The sequence below is a fragment of the Myzus persicae genome, unplaced genomic scaffold (assembly GCF_001856785.1).
Source record: "Myzus persicae strain clone G006 unplaced genomic scaffold, MPER_G0061.0, whole genome shotgun sequence".
In the NCBI taxonomy this organism is placed as follows: domain Eukaryota; kingdom Metazoa; phylum Arthropoda; class Insecta; order Hemiptera; family Aphididae; genus Myzus; species Myzus persicae.
Genome location: NW_019101024.1, coordinates 833,052 through 850,806, shown reverse-complemented (window position 1 = coordinate 850,806; position 17,755 = coordinate 833,052). Strand labels below are relative to the sequence as shown.

Below are 17,755 nucleotides of genomic sequence, written 5' to 3'. Positions count from 1 at the left end.
TGGAAAAAAATGTCAAACGCATGATTAAGTGTATACACATTAATAAAGGTTATGGCTACTCTCTGGAATCCATTATTCCTTATGGATATTGACCCAAAATATAAAAAAGTGATAATTTTAAAACATATTTTATAAAAGTTACAAATATAACTATTACAAATTGATCATGGACAACGATTGCATTTTTCATCATAATGTAAGCTAAATTCCATTAAACTGTTTATTCAAAATACAATTAAAAGTCCCAACTATATTAATCTTGACATGGATAATACATCTTCTAAATCCTAAAATATTGAACGATTGAATATATAAATATTGAAATGTATACCTACCTAACTTTTAAATATTATAGATGTAATGTTCATGAGCTTAATTATTATCGGTTTAACATAGAGTTATATTACCCAGCATTAACGAGATACACATGCTATCGTCGATGTCCGTTATAGTTCTAAAATAATAAGTTATTGTTAATAACAATATTATAATATGTATTGTTGTGGTTGTAAATTGGATTATTATAGGTATATTGTATCAATAACATCCACTCAGGACTGAACAAAGTTAACAACAATTATTTAGGTTTCATAAAATGAATTATATCAAGGGCCGGATATCATTGGTTTGACCGGAAAAGTCCTCATCGAACTATAAGCTGCATGATATACCACACAATTAACCACAGAATACTCCTTAAGAACACTTACAAATTAAAGAATAATCACAAATTAATTTCATCACCAAAATTGAATGTAGAATAAAAAAAGTGCACACGAGGAATAGTTAAGGAGCTAATTAATAGTAACTCCAAAGACATCCAAATTCAATAATAACGTTAGCACTAGCACTATGCTATCCTGTATCCTGCAACAGAATATGCCACTCCCCTCATTGTCAAGGTCCAGCAGTGTCAATTAAGTAAAAATTCTTTGAACAAGATATTAACAATGATAACAGAGTATTTCACACTAATATATATATATATATATATATATATATAGAAGGATGTATAAGTTCTCTTGGGCATAGCCCCACCGGATTTATAAATCCGGTACGAAGAGATTTTCATCATAGAATAAATGTCACAGACAAGTAAACAACCCCAAGCAATATTTTATGTGGTAAAGAACCTTCTCACTCGCGTCTAAAATTCAAAAAAAGCTTTCATTCAAATACCAAAGCATTACAAAGACCTCCGGACAACGAAAGGGTAAAAAAAATGGAAAGAAAAATACTCAACCCCCATATTGGACACAAACAATGAATTGGCAAAAGAACGATATAGAACTGGAATTAATGAAAAGTACATAATCGACTAAAAACAGGACAAGAAGATAGCTTTGAAAAAAATGGAATATACTGAGAGAAGAAAGTTTTGTTCTAACAGTGAATGCGTGAGATTCAAACAATAAAACATTTTTATATTTTTACGATGTCTCAAAAACTAGTACGGTACTACAACTGACCTTTAAATAGTATAGTCGACACTAATTGTGGATTATTGAACAAGGGTTTGACCAACACCAGTCAACATTTATATTATTATTATTGAAAATATATTTATGCATAATACTTATTTGTATCACCAAAATTTAATCACATTACTTTTTACTTGAATTTAGTTAGCACCCCCCCCCCCCCTCCTAAATAGATAATTTGAAATTATACAGTACCATCAGAGAGAAGAAACTTAACCAAATGATTCGAGTCTTCAATATGCATATGCCATGATGTATACACACAGAAATTGCACTATTCGATCAACCCTCGAAAATTATGCTTACCCGGAAGTAAACATTATGCAAATATAATAGAATATTAACTAAGTCACTTATGGGATCCACGAAGCCTTAGTTTATATAAATATTACGATTTCTCAATGAATATCTAATTAGTATAGTATAATTTATTTTTAGGACTAACCTTGTCTGTGTTAGTTGAAGAAGTTTGAGTGGTGTGTGTAAGTCTTGCTTCTAAACTTCCACCTAATACTGCGTACCAACTTGACCCAATTTCACCTTGTCTGTACACTGCAATAAGAAAAATGATAATATTCAGAAGAAGAAATGACACATTTAGTTTAATCAATAATCGAGAGAACATAAAATAATAGAAATTCGTACAATAACGTGTGCTAACGACGCACCGGTTATTACTTAATACTTAGTTGTTAATCAGTTTTTGTAATAGACAAATAGTTCAGGAAAATAAGTTCTGCATTAAATAAATGTTAAGTCATAGTCATAATATTATATTATATAATATTTTATTCAGCATCTATTTATCTTTTTTCATATTTATTTTTAAGCAGTTAATAGGTATGTTGAAGGTAACAAATATAATATTAAAACATAGATACTTAAGTACTATTAATCATAGTATTATAAAACGAATGTAAATTATCAAAATCAACAACTCAAAATTATTTAGTTCATCGGGTTGTCAATTATGAAAGGTGTTTTTGATACAAAAAATTATCGACATCTAATTATGTAACTATAGATATGCTGAAACAGTAATTTAGATACAAATCTTATGTTCTTGTCTATGCGTATTATACGTAACCTTAGATGTGAAGCGAAAGACTACCTACTTGAAATATTAAAAAAAAATTTGACTTATTAGGTAAAATATGTTTTCCGTTAAAACAATCACCCTATCGTAAATATAATAAATAGACAATAAACATATTGTAGTGTAAGAATGGAATATTTTAAATACAAACTTTGAGTAGGTACGTTTTAAGTAGAAACCGAGGAATGACGAAGAAATCCTTTGAAATCACGAGTAGCATATTATTATTATTATTATTATTATAATTATTATTATTATCATTATTATTATTATTATTATAATTATTATTATTATTATTATTATTATTGTGGCGTATTATATATGTACACACAAAGTACCTAAGTAATTGCCATACGTATATAATATATTATATAGCAACACGCCCAGGCGCACTTTACTTGTGGAGAGTGCTTTGCACATAGAATAGAGGTCAGCGTGCACGAGTCGTTGACATTTCAAATCCAAAAACGATCTTTACGTCATATTATATTATATTTATCAGTGTTTATAATAAGTAATGACCATCTATTATAGGGACATGAAGTATTGTGTTCTTCTCTGAATCGCATGTTTACTTAAGATTCAAAACGTTATTCCCCTCTCAGACTTTATGGGTTTTTCACGATGTAAACGCGTATTGTACATAGAGTATATAAGTATTCATTTTGATTTTTTTCTCTTACGTTACCCCAAAGTGGATTTGTTGCTTTGAATATATTATACAGACATTTTGTAATAAATTCATCAAGTGATAGTAGTTTCGGTATAGATTGATTATTTATTTCTAAAAAGAGGATGTATTAAATATTTCTGGCACAGTGGAAATTCCGAAATTTTGACACGCTTCGAGTACATTTTACTGCATCCAATTTCCAATCACTTGCAATATGTGCCATTTGAAATATTTGGAACGCATTTACTACCTCTGAACGTATTTGCACGAAAAAAAAATACCATCGTAAAATCAATAACTCCTATTTGCTCGAAACCAATATTGTAATAGCTTATACCCCCGATTTATCTAACGAAATGGTTTTAGGTTCAATTTCATTTTTACCATAACAATAACACTTTAAAGACACGTTACGCGTTTTTATATCGATGGCTTTGTGCACCTACCGGAGAATTCGGAATGTACAATTTTTTAATTAAAAAAACAACCTACGTGTATAATAACGTTATATACTGTTAGCTGCAGGTTACACTATTTGTTTTTATTTTCTATAACCTATTGAGAAAATATTGCCAAGGTTTTTAGAATAAATATTTCACGAGTACAAGTGTACAACTCGTGCGGGAATGACAATTATAGTAATATTATCATATGCAACACCACAAGTAAGAAAACAAGCTTTTACTTTGTCATAATTTGCTATGTAGACGCCACAATAAACAGATTTTTTCAATGTCCACAGAAGTATCGAACAATTAGGTAAACTATGATACATCTGTATACCACTCAATATCTATTATCTAATAATGTCATTAAATTGTTTGTCAATTGAATGAAATTACTTTTTGAATATTTAAATTATTTAATATAATATAAAATTGTATTAATGAAATGAAAAATATAAATTCATTTAAAATAAAATCTTATTCAATGTGTTTAAAATTAGCATTTATAATACGGGTGAGGAAATACTCAGTCGACTATGATTTCTATAGCTGTAGAAAGTAATTTATATAAAACCATTCTAATAATACAAACATTAAAAACAATGGTTTTTATATAAATATAAAGAAATCAAATTTACATACAAACAACAAACTTAATTACCCCTGAATTAAGTTCCACAAACACACTTTGTGATTCTGAGAAGCGAACAGTTGAATATTGGCCTAACAACGGACTGTTTTCTTTTGTTTCGTGACATTTATAATAACCATCTTTCAGAAGATAAAAAAAAAACGTCAAAATTCAGTAAATCTCTAAACAGATAATATAATGTTATTATTTCTGGACAGTAAGTTTTTGATTATTGTGGTGATTTTCTATACTTAACCATAGAATATATGAACAGGAAAATATATTCATACAATAATATTATACATTATACAAATAACTAATATCATAATTTACATCAAAATGCATGCCATTCCTGGAACTCCAGACCAAGCTCGGGCTTATCTCAATTTACTACAGAATATAATTTAAACATTGAATCATAACTTTTAATTATTAGGTAACAAATAAATAGTTTTTATCATCAGAACTAATGCAGCATGCAATTTCAAATAATAATCATGAAAATACTAAACATAAATTACGCAATATAATAAAAAATAATAAGAATGTTAACTTACAATAGGTATATTTTAAACTTTCAATTGTTATTTGTATGCTATGCAAAGGCAAATATCTTATATTTTGTTTTATCATTTTAATTAATGGATAATTTTTAATCTTAAATACTCAATCTCGATACATTCTTTTAATAAAACTCATGTAATAATTGTTGATTGTGTAGTGATATTTATAGTTAGTGAAATATATTGTATTACACTGAGCAGTATTTGTAGAAAAAAAAATGTATGTACAATAGTTATATTATTGTTCGAATGAAACCTAAAGATCATCTCACATGCTAAACTCGTAGTCGTTTGAGTGCTAAAAAAAATATGGTGTGCTGTTTCACAAATAGGACATACAAACGAAACAACGCCAAAAAAAAACCAGAGGCATTTTTATCATTAGGCATTGCCACTCACACAAAAATATAAAACGATAATATTACAGAGATAATGTTAACTATAACTATTACAATGCTAAAAAGTATCTATTGTTTTAATAATAAATGTTGTGAATTCTAATTTTAAAATTATGTAATACATTTTTAAAAAAAGTTTTTCATTTTACATTGCATAATGATGATTATATAATACATAATATTATATGATTTATGTTATATAATTATAAATTGATTCGCATACGTATTTTGTTGTGAAGTACTAAATATTTTAATTAGCAAAAAAAAAACTACCAAAATGGCCACTGGTAGTATGCAACATTCAAACTAGTAAAAGCTAAACCGATTTATAGTTTCGAAGTTGTTCGTATATAAACAGAAATAATTAAATTTTATATTGGCGATATGTTTTAATAATATTATAACGATATTATAACTGTAAGAAATGATAAGTAAAAAAAATTTGTTGGCACTACAAAGTTGTGATATTATATCTTGCACCCAATACTGTCATTATTATCAACCGGGTGAAAACATTTTTAAGTGATATACAATTTAACGGGTAACATCTGACTTATAACATTTTTTTAAATTTCGTTTATAATTTTCCCTCACCCGAGTAAATAATTACAGTATTAACTACCTAATATTTTTAGTATATTTAGTTGAAGACAATATGATGTCATAACTGTTTTTTAGTTATAAAAGTTTTTTTTTTACACGTAACGACATGTGTTTTTGTTGTGATATCACTATTTTTTCGTCAACTTGATACTACTTTCAATAATCCACATATTTTACCGATGAATAGTCCTAACCTAACCTATATTATAGTTATTACGCACAAGTTTATAAAATCATGACTGCACAAGAGACCAACTCTCGAATAAAAGTCTCTGTCACGAGGGACGTATTTTGCTTTAGAATTCCCACTACGCATTTGTTAGAGCATTTGTGGAAATACGGGATAGTTGGCAGCCCGTTTACGAAACGCGCCCATCACCCGCGGTCAACATCATTTATTATATTATTAAGAAAAAAAGGTGACATATTTTTACCTCACTTGTTTTACTCCACTCTAGTTTTCAATTGTTACAAAAGTATAATATAAACAATATTTTTGAATAATACTGATAATTATTTTGAAACCATAGGCCGGCGTGATGTATAGGCAATTTTGGTACATTGCAGTGTAGTAGGTTTATCCTATGTATAATAATATGACAACACATCAATTTAACGAACTTTTAAGAAACAATATTAATATTATTGTTATTCTTAGTGTAACGAATTGGTTATTGTTACCCATGACACTTTTGTTAAAAGTCAATTTTGTTATGTTTGTATTTATAATAAATATTTAATAACAATTCCCAAAACCTGTAATAGCCTCCGCCGCCCCCCCCCCCCCCAAAAAAAAAAATTAATTAATTATTCGATTGTTTCATAAAATATTAATAAGCCTTTTAAAATTCATCTGCAATACTTTCTTTTTTTTAAATTAAATTATTTAACAGTTAAATAATTTGTTATGGCCTATGGTAATATGATAAATATCAATATATATATGTATGTCTGTATTTGTTTTTGAGAAAACATTGGTACGATTATCATACATAATTTTACAGTATTTGCACTAATTTATAATATACTGACAGTATATAATTATTGTGAAAAATGAAACTTGAGTAAATAAATATTTAATTTGGTTTTTCAGTATAATTTGTATACTTTAAATGAATATTTATGGTAGTATAACATCAGGTAGGGGCTATATCTCCCACCCAACACTACATTTTAGTCCTAGTTTTGACACTGCTCTTAAGAGTTGACCAAACCATAGCATAGTTTTAAAATATATTAATAACTTGCACAGTGCACACAATACATTTGTAAACTTTTGTATGGAGTCTATTTATATTTTTCTATTTAAAAGGAAGTGTTATATTTGTTCAAAACAAATAAAAGCCGAATAAAAATGATGTAGGTGAATATGTTTTTGTGTTATCTAACAAATATTTATTAAATAATGTTTATCCGTCATATGTACTATACTACTATCATTGAGTATACATACAATATATTATACACAATGGTACTATTCTTAACACATATGTGTTATAATTTGCGGCAGCTAAACAATACGAAATGTTTAATAATAATTACATACAAATAAAAGAAGTATTTATTATAATACATTATCATTTCACTACGGGACTTAAACACAATCATAAATTATGCTCATATTATATTATGTTTAAATCTAAAGTATGTAAACATATATTATGTAACATGAAATGTCTTAATACGTTTAAACATAATATATTTAAAAACTCTGAACAGTTAATAATATAGAGTGTTGTAATATACTATACAATTATCTGGGTCTTTTGTGGTTTTACCTCATTTCAACGAATTGTTACGCAAAGTTCTCCGCACTAGAAACCCTAAAAGTAGTTCATTTTTTTTTTGGTTTGAAGAGTATAATGAACGTCACCGACTCAGCTTGACTCGCCAAACGAGTGCCAAACACTCAAAAGACGAGAAATTGTAAAGCTCTAGGACATTAAAATCACCCAGACTATTGTTTTCAATAATATACCTCATATAATACTTCTTCTTAACGGACTTGATGCCACTTTAGTTTTTAAAGCTTCAAAACACTATAAATTGAACCTTACCATCCGAAGGCTTAACATTTGGACTGAAGATTTATTTCGTATCTTTCTAAATGCAATATAATTTACACAGATATAAAACAAAACATAAGTATCAGGGGGATATAAAAGAATAGCAATTTTAGCGTATTGTTCAACACCACGATAAAGTAATCTAAAGTGTGATCAACATCTAATTTCAAACAAAAAATTGTATGATATATATTTTATACCTTTTTTATTTTAAAATAAAGGCGCACAAAGTTTCTTTTTGTGGGCATAGAAGTATTTGAAGAAAAAATATTTATAGATAAAACCAAAAAAAAAAACACAGATAAGTATGAGTTTTTACGAATTACGTGTAAAAAATAAATGTTTTAAATTTATCACTACTATTTATAATTTATTTATTATAGTAGGACATCCAACTAAACTAAACTATTAAATGTAATAAGTTTTGGCATCCGTCAATATTCCATTGGTGTAAGGATAGTCTTATTTGTTCAACTAGGTAAAGTTGCTGATTTTATGTAACAACATTTCATTGATAAATTACACAGTTATATTTTGAACTCAATATAACGGTCGCAATCGTTTATCTCTTGAAATTCTATTGACCTACATTAATGTAAAGTTTGAAAAGTTTGAATTATTATACATTAAGGTATAATATAAAACATCGTTACAACAAACAAAATGCAAAATGTTCCAAAACAATATAGGTACAACACTAAGTATCTTCAACATTCTCATCAGTAAATAATAAATATACTAATAATAGTAGGGCATGACCCGTCAACAGACGTATAATATGTTCTCAATATATTGTTTTCACGATAAAAAAATTGTTAGTTATAAATTAAAATTTAATATAAAAAGCGACTGAAATCGCTATATGCTGAAATCTGTTATATAGTAGGTTTCGAGCATACCTCGTTATTGAGTAAAATCACTGTATAATTATGTCAATTTATAATAACTCAAAAACAATAATAATATGTCAATCTATAATATTATTAACCAATAATAACCACTATATAGTAGGTTGGAAATTTTAATGCTAGTAGTTCACGCATGGTATTTTAATCTGGTCAACTATAAAAGTTATCAATGATATTACCAAACGGTAGACTGTGTTAATAGTGTATACTTTATTTTTTATCACCAATACTAATTCTGCAATCATATTTAGTAGATATTCATTTATTTATTTTTAATATGCCCTTGACTTATTAGCTATAAAATAGAAGAATTTAGTTCAGACAACCAATGACAAATGGTGGCTATAATATTAAAACTATAAGGTGTTGCTTTAGATTAGTATTGGTACAGGTGGGTTGCCGTATGGATAGATTGATAGATTTGTGTCTTGCTATATATTCTAAAGACAAACCTTACTGTTTACCATCAAACATCAATTAGAACTAGAATAAAGTTTAAGTTATAAATTATTATATTCCTTTTACAGATAAAACTATACTGAGTGGAACAGTGAAAACATCAATTTAAAAAATAGGTTTTCCCGGTTATGGTTTAAGATAAAAATGATTATTGATTAAAGTTAGCTTAAAAAATAAAAATAGTACTAAATTTAGTAAACATGTAGTGTTAAACAACTTGCTTTTGTGGTAAATAATCGTTTACAAAATTAACGACAAATACGTGAAGTTTATTTTTTAGTTAATTTCAAACCCGAGATAGAATGCTCCAGTAATCCAGTACGGTGGAGATGTTAAAGAGGGCGGTCATCAGGAAGAAATATTTTTATTAAATAAATTGCATAACGTATATCTATACATATTGTATTATAGTTTATTAAAAATTTATTTTTTTTTTTACCTTATAATTGAACTTTGTTAATTGGCAGATTGAAAGTTAGAGTGACTCGCTGTATATGTTATAAATAATTAAAATAATATTTAATTTAAATAGCTTTTTTTATTAGTGTCAGCTCGAATATACAGTTTTTTACTGTAAATAATTATTTAACAAATCAATGACAGTAATTAATGTTGTTCACCTGTTAAATCAGTAATCGCAGGACTGATCGTTGGTACTTAAGACACGAAGTCGAAAAATAACTTAGACGCTTCTTGGATTTTAATTTACCATTCACCGAACCACATCGTTTGACATATTTCATTCACCAGATCATGATTCTCATGATTCAACGTTCGTCTTTGAAAGAGCACACATTTACAGTAAGTATAGTTAATTTGTTCGAAGACGTAATGATGATTTTTTATACTCTTCGAGCGGCAGTAAAAAAGTTTCACTCTTCAACTCGGAGAATGGTATCTGGTGGTAAGCTATATGTAGTTTGTACTTTGGAATCAAAAGTAAAATAATCCTAGTATTTTTCAAAAATATTTACGCAGACAATGTTTTGTTCGTCAGTAAAACAACTGAAATAGTTGTGACAATTTTTTTTAAGCATTCATATAAAATGTATTTAATCAACTCTATATGAGATTCGCTTGTGATAATGTGAGCAGTATAATATCAGGTAAACAATCCGCCTGCAGTGGATTGCGGACCACGATAGGTGCATATAGGTGCATACTCCATATGAATAATATAATATTTTTTTTGTTTTTATTTTTTTTTTATTGTACACGCCGATGACCAGCTATAAATGCAATTCAACCGCCTTGGTAGGCAATGTGCGAAAATTCGATTTAATGCATGCTTAAACCTGATCTGCCTGATTAACTAATGGCAATCAAAAAATAAGAAAATATTAAGTTCCACTAAAAAGTTAAGAAAGTTGCTCGAAAATTAGTTATTAATTGAAATAAGCATGCAAATTGTACACACATATTATGTATATGTATACAATAGTACGGCACTGCGGCCCTCGGGTTTCCAGCTACCTACAACCTGACCTTTTTGTCAATCAAATGATGTGTTTGACTTGCTCTTGTTTATCTTTGACTTGTAGCATTGCGAGTTCTGCGACTTCAGTTTGTTTAAAATTTTAAGCGTGATTGCTGAAACTAACCACGATGAATCAAAAAACTCTCACTGTACAATTTTTCAATAATTTTCCGATTGAATCGACTGTGAAATGAGCACTAAGAAATTATAAATGAACTATTTTATATCATAGATGTATCTGTTTTAAACGATAAGCGATAAGCGTGATGTCTCGACCAAAGGAAATGGGGATTCAATTTCATATAATATATGGATTGCAGAATTTTACTTCTCGAAACAATTCATATTCACACGACGATCGAACACATAATTAGACGGACGAAAAGTTATGGTTGCATATTGTAACTATGGAAATCCTAGGGCAGGCGTGCTGTAAAATATGTATATACTATATATAAATATACAATAATTTGCACGTACAAATTTATTTTTGCAGATTTTAATGCCTTAAAATCAATATTTTGAAAAATTATTTCTTAGTGCTCGATGAAATTATAATATTTATCTATCCTCAGAGTTTCAAGACGACAACTCTAATGAGTTGTTCGACTCTGCGTTGATTATGACAGTAGGACACTTTCGTTTATATTATGCATAGATAACGCGATGTCATTTTCGAATTATTTACATTAATTTGTAGCTATGGCTTATTTGTACAACTGACCAATATATACCTTTTTACTGTATCTCGGCATTGGCGCAAACTTTAATAGCACTAAAACTATAAGATATAAGTAGGTATTTACCTACTACTATAATTATTAATGGTATAATAAATGCGATGTTAGCTACAGCCCATGGTGTCTCTATATAAGTCTTAAGTACAAATTGACTTACAGGCTATTTATCGTTGGCTTAGGTATTAAAGAACGACTTGGAAAAACAAAATCCTAACCGTTTTGATATATTGATAAGTTGATCACGTGTATCCTGGTATTAATATTAAAATACTGACGTCCCATAGCGGGTTGAACGTTTTTCAAATTTAACAGCATTGGATTTAGCAGTATTTAACATGTCTTGTTAATAGTAATGGATATTATGTCTGTTATAGAGCTTCATATAAAAAAAACTTTTTTCTGATTGGATCAAAGTTCAAATTTTCATTTTACTTTAATGGTCCTTCAGAAATATGTTTAAAAAATAACAAACATGGAACGTAAAATAAATGCATAATATTTTAGCTTCTATAATTATAATTTTAAAAATTAGGCTTTGATCTGTCCTGAAAAATATTCACTTATTTAAATAAAAAAAATAATGATAATAACGAAATCTGATTATTCTACAGTGAGTATTCAACAGTATTCACAGTAAAGCATGTTTTTGGACTAAAAACCGGATCAAATGCCCTTAATAAAAAAACGTTTGATTATTATAAATATGCTGTTTTGAATATGTTCTGTATCGTTACAACTTGACATAAAGTTAACAGTTATTTAAATTTCTTTAAATAAATGTTATTTAACTCTTGATATTATCACCCCAAATTATATTTCATAAAGAAAAATACAAACAAACGAATATCTCTGAATTATGTTTTCATTTTTCAAAGACTAATTAATTAAAATGTGATTGAACTTTTTTTTGTAGTTGTGTGTTTCTTTGCGCAATATCTACTAATTATTTAAGTACCGTAGTGACAGGAATCTCTCATAAGTAAATATGTAATTAATATTTATTTATTTTATTGAACATAAGATTTTTAATACTGTAGAGTAGTATATATATGTATATCTTTATACTTTCTTTTAAAAAAGTAATCAAATATGTTTTTTATCGCTATGTACGTGAATGGAACATGGTGTTTATTGAATGACAACAATGTGTGAATAAAACAGATTTCGTTAAGTATGATTTTTTATTATGTAATATTAACTCACTTTGAGTGCAAAATTATTTTGTTAAATAAATATAATATTAATCAATAAACAGATATAAACAGAAAATAAAGTGTATAAGGACGACAAAGTTCCAAACAATGATTTAGATACTAGTTTCTTATATCTGTCGAAACACGGTTTATGTTTTAAGAGAAATTGATATTGAAATGTTATTTTTATATCTAATAATACTGTAACAGTACTGCGACTTGTGAGTAGTCAGATTTTTTTTTGAAATTTTTATGATTTTATAAATGTAAGGCTTTTCACCCGAATTAATACCCAAACACTTTCAGACCGCAACAGACCTAAAAGCACTCAAATAAATGACTCTGGTGCAATTTTCACTTAACAATCGATTACAAGGCTGCAAATAGATCGTGACCAAGATTAGTCAACAAACAACGTGTCGATATTGTTGATTATTCATAATTTTATTTTTTTTAAATGGTAAAATAATTAATGACAATATGTATTTCTAACAATTGGATTGGTTTTTATACTTTTTATATTGTGTAAAATACATCAAAATTGATATCTATCATCCAGGAGTCAAACACGTAGATACTCTTAAAAATGTCAAATACATTCGTCAATCAAGTCTAGAAAAATAAATTTATAAAAGAGAAAAACTGTAAGACAAGATAAAAAAGGGGAAGATAATAACAGCGCTGCTATACAGAAAGTGTCAAGTGTACCTCGCCATTGAGGCAGGTTGAATTAATTTTTATCAAACACTTGCGTAACAATTCCACTTTTACCATAATTTGTTTTTATGTTACCAGATTATTTTGAAAAATACTAGGAATTATTTATTTTTGACTCCCAAAGTACCAAATAGATCCAATTTTCTATAAGAAATAACCCCTCAAAGTAGAAAAAGTTTAACCAAAAAAATGAAAACCCAATCATATTGTAAATCAATACATTCATCGCTTCGCTCAGAACCTAATTATAGATATGTAATTTTTTTTTATAATAAACAAAACAAAATTACGTAATGTAAAGGGAAATAACTCTCCACCTTATATCTTATTAAAATCAAGATCTATTACAATTTTTACGATATCGATTTAATTGTCTTATAGGCTTATAGAAGGTAACAAGTGTAATAAGTATATAAATATTATTGTGTGACAGAAATAACTTTACTTTACATTTTCGTATTGGATAAAAAATATACTGTTAAAAATATGCACTTTGTTTATTAAAACAATTTTCGTAATTTAAAAACAATCTGTACATTTTAAGATACCATAAATTTTAATAATAAAAAAAAAATGAACCAAGAAACATGTTCAATCACATAGAAAGGAATGTTGTCAAGTAAGTTTCAAAGTTTCGAGATAAAAGTTTTTTTTTTTGCCAAAAATAATTTTAACCGTTTTACGTTTTTTTTTCTTTTACAAATATTAATTCTTATTAAACTTTACTATCTGAATTCCTTCTAAGATTATTCACTGCAGATTTAATTTAAAACAAACAGATTAACTCAACTGAGTAAAAAATAAATAAATAAATAAATAAATAAAATAAAAAATTGGCAGCAGTATGTACATACGGAGAGAAATACTAGTAACGGTCGATAGGTACACATCATACATTAAACAGATTGTTTTAAATCTTCTGCTTACTTTTTTTTTGTTCAGACTATATTAGTATAATATTATAATGCATATATACATGTATTTTATGTGGCCAACTAATATCCGTTGCTACGGAAACGCACGCAAGCGGCACACTATAATTTAATATTATACTGATGAGTGTTGCAGTATCGAATTGCAATGCAAATGGCACATATATTATGAACGCGTATTTTGACATTGTGTAATACGTCTATAGTGGTTGCAAATCGTAGTAGGGTCGTATGTAGTTTAAACGCGTGTCGCCCACGTACAACAGTATTTATAAAATATAAATTTAATACAACTAATCGACAAAAATATTAGGTTTCTCGACTTTTAATATGCTTAAAATGTATGCGTCCAAATCATACGAATTATGCCTAACCTAACCAGCGGTAGTAATTTAATCGAGCAAGGCGATATTACAACACGTAAACAGACTTGGTCTCTGAAATATTTTATCTAGGTACGGTTAATATTATATTTGTATAACCAACCCCATTGGAGATATTATAAGGTCTGTCGTTTTTATGCTGAGGCCACACAGAACGCTATGCGTGCTATGTTCGCGATGTTCGCTATACGAATAAAAAATAGTTTTCGATCTTGAAAACGTAAATGGCCACATAGAATGGTGTACGCTACGTTTTGTTCTTAGCTACGTTGCGACGCGTCGCCGAGTGTTTGATTTGTGGCTATATTTTTGAGCGATGTGTCGCGACGTGCAACGTGCTGGTTTCGACAGGCATGTTCATTGCTAGTACCGATATCGGAAATTTAATATAGAGTGTCCTGCAACGAGCAATCGATTATAATATTATTCACGCAGTTATAATTTAGAATTCAAATAGAACCAGCGGTTTTTTGAAAAATACAAAATATAAATAAATCATATTTTATTAATTTTCGTGAGTACTACGTCATTTATTTTGAAGTGATGTTACTAGAACAGCTAATAGAGGAAGTACGCAGGTATGAGCTGTAAAATTAATAGTATTAGTGATATTTTATGAAAACCAGGAAATATAACTTAAAATTCAACATGGCAGACACCCTTTGGGCTCTGCACCTCAAGGGTCGGTGATTTTTTTTGTTTAGTCAGGACTTTTTGTCATAACGTCTTGCCAAAGTTAAAAACCTTTTCGATTTTTTTTCAAGCTATAACGTTTATTTTGTATACACCTTCCCTGCAGGACCATCAATAAAAAAATGCTATGTAAAAATCGATGTTACAGAGCCCAAATTGCTATAAATATAATACACTGCACTAGTATAACGTGACCACCGATGGATAAAAACGTTAGATTTTAAGCTACTTCCACTACTATTTAAAACTATTAAATTCGATATTTCTTATCTGAAAGAGAAGCATTTATAAAATAACAAGGGATGACCATAAACTGGTTTTTCACTTATAGTGATATTTTATAAATACATCAATCACATCCATGCAGTCCGATAGTATTAAACTATAGGGTAGAGTTTATTAAATAATCTTAAATGTATAGTTTAATATATAATATAGTTGTTTGGTACAGACATATAATAATAAATACGAGATACTGGACTAGAAAACGTTATTGAAGCCGATAAAATGGTAGTCTTTATTTCCTTTCAATAAACTCACTATTTTAGATCAATAGATAAAACTTAAATTCACTTCAAAAATAATATGACGTATCGTACGAGATCGATCGTATAATATTGTATGGAATTTTCGATAAGCTTAATATATTTCGAATAGCGGTTGGAGGCGTGAGTAAAAAATTACATATAGAATAATATGGTATTTAATATTTACCCATGATTTGGTGATTTTTGTTTAATTCACGCCTTTTTTTTTTTATTGTATTTATTGCTTTTTATAATAAAATAAATCACTCTTGTATTGGTAAAAATGTTTAAGATATAAATATTTTAGGATAGTTAATTGCAGTGCTTCTCAACCTTTTTTTACGATGACACTCTAATTTAGATCCATAAAGTTGGTGGCACACTTAAAAATAATTTATGTATTTTAAAATAATTAATAATTACTATAATATAACAGATATAATATAACAAGCATTTTTCTTATCTGTGATTATTATCACCACGGCAGGACCACATAACACCATACTAATATCATATATTTATACTTTGAACAAGTCCAATTTAAATAAGCAATTTTTTTGGTGATACATGTCACGATAATACGGGACACACAGCTTGAGAACCACTGGTTTATTGAACTTTCGAATTTATTTGATATTATCTAATAAAAGAATATCGTTTTGTTAGAAAAAACTCGTTCAAAATTACTTTTCGATATTTATACGTGAGAAGAAGTGAAATGTTTTGATTATAATATATCAATAATATCGAGGGAACGGATGCATTCATTTTGAATTACACAACAGTGATTTTTTTTTTTATTGTATTTTGTATTATATATTATTATGTATTTTAAATATTTGATTTTTAACATTTTTGACATTTTTAATATTTTTTTTTTGTTTTTATTGTCTATTTATATACTTAACTAAAATAGTACCGGACCCAAGTAGTGAACCTAGTACCTGTGATCAACCCGGGACCAACTGGAATTCGACAATATTTTTTGTAAGAAAAAGCTTCTATAACGTGACCCCATTACCTTGTTTTACATAACATGTATAATATTATAAACAAGGAAACTTGTGATTCCTTTTAAATTTTGTGAATCATACCATAAATTAGAAAAATGAAAGGAATCGTTTGGTTTCTGGAATTTTTTTTTTAATGATAATTTGTCTTTATTATTAATTAATTAAACAAAAAGAAAATCTTAAATACTGCTCGATTTTCTACGGCGATATATTGTCTGGTTTACGATAAGATAACCACCCCCGCATATACTATACAACATCCGTTAGCGTGGACGTAAATCACTCGCCCGCGGTGGCGGCGGAAACGGAAAGAAAACACGGACAGTAGAACGGGGGCGACGGGGGGATGGGAAAAAAATGCAAAGCCTTCTGATTCTTTAAGCCCGTGGCTGAACAAACACCTCGCGGCCGGGAGCTTGAGTGGGGAGGGTAAGGGCGGGAGGGACGGAAACATGGAGAGGGGGTCGTAAATTATGGCCTCTCCTCTGGCCTTTGCGAAAGAACCGCCGCCGCCGCCGCCGCCGCCGGACGAAATGAGGCACGCCGACTGTTGTGCGGCGGCTCTTAACCCAACAGCCTGTGCAACATTATACGCATGTGCTCGACGGCGGCGTATTTTCGTTTTCCACTGTTTCGATATATTACACTGGTCGTAGGTATATATGTATACATATATTTATATAAATGTGTTACGTCTGTGCGCATAATATTACGTGTACGCTGATAAAAGCCATTTCGCGGTCTCCGTTTGACGCA

At 28.6% G+C, this 17,755-nt stretch overlaps 1 protein-coding gene across 1 annotated transcript in view; it reads right to left on the bottom strand.

The window, feature by feature from the left end:
- LOC111027300 (rap guanine nucleotide exchange factor 4) overlaps positions 1–17,755 on the bottom strand; it is a 193,633-nt gene that overhangs the window by 93,287 nt on the left and 82,591 nt on the right. Inside the window, exon 3 of the mRNA XM_022305623.1 lies at positions 1,927–2,033. Within this exon, the coding sequence (XP_022161315.1) occupies positions 1,927–2,033 (107 nt within the window). The remainder of the gene's footprint in view (positions 1–1,926; positions 2,034–17,755) is intronic.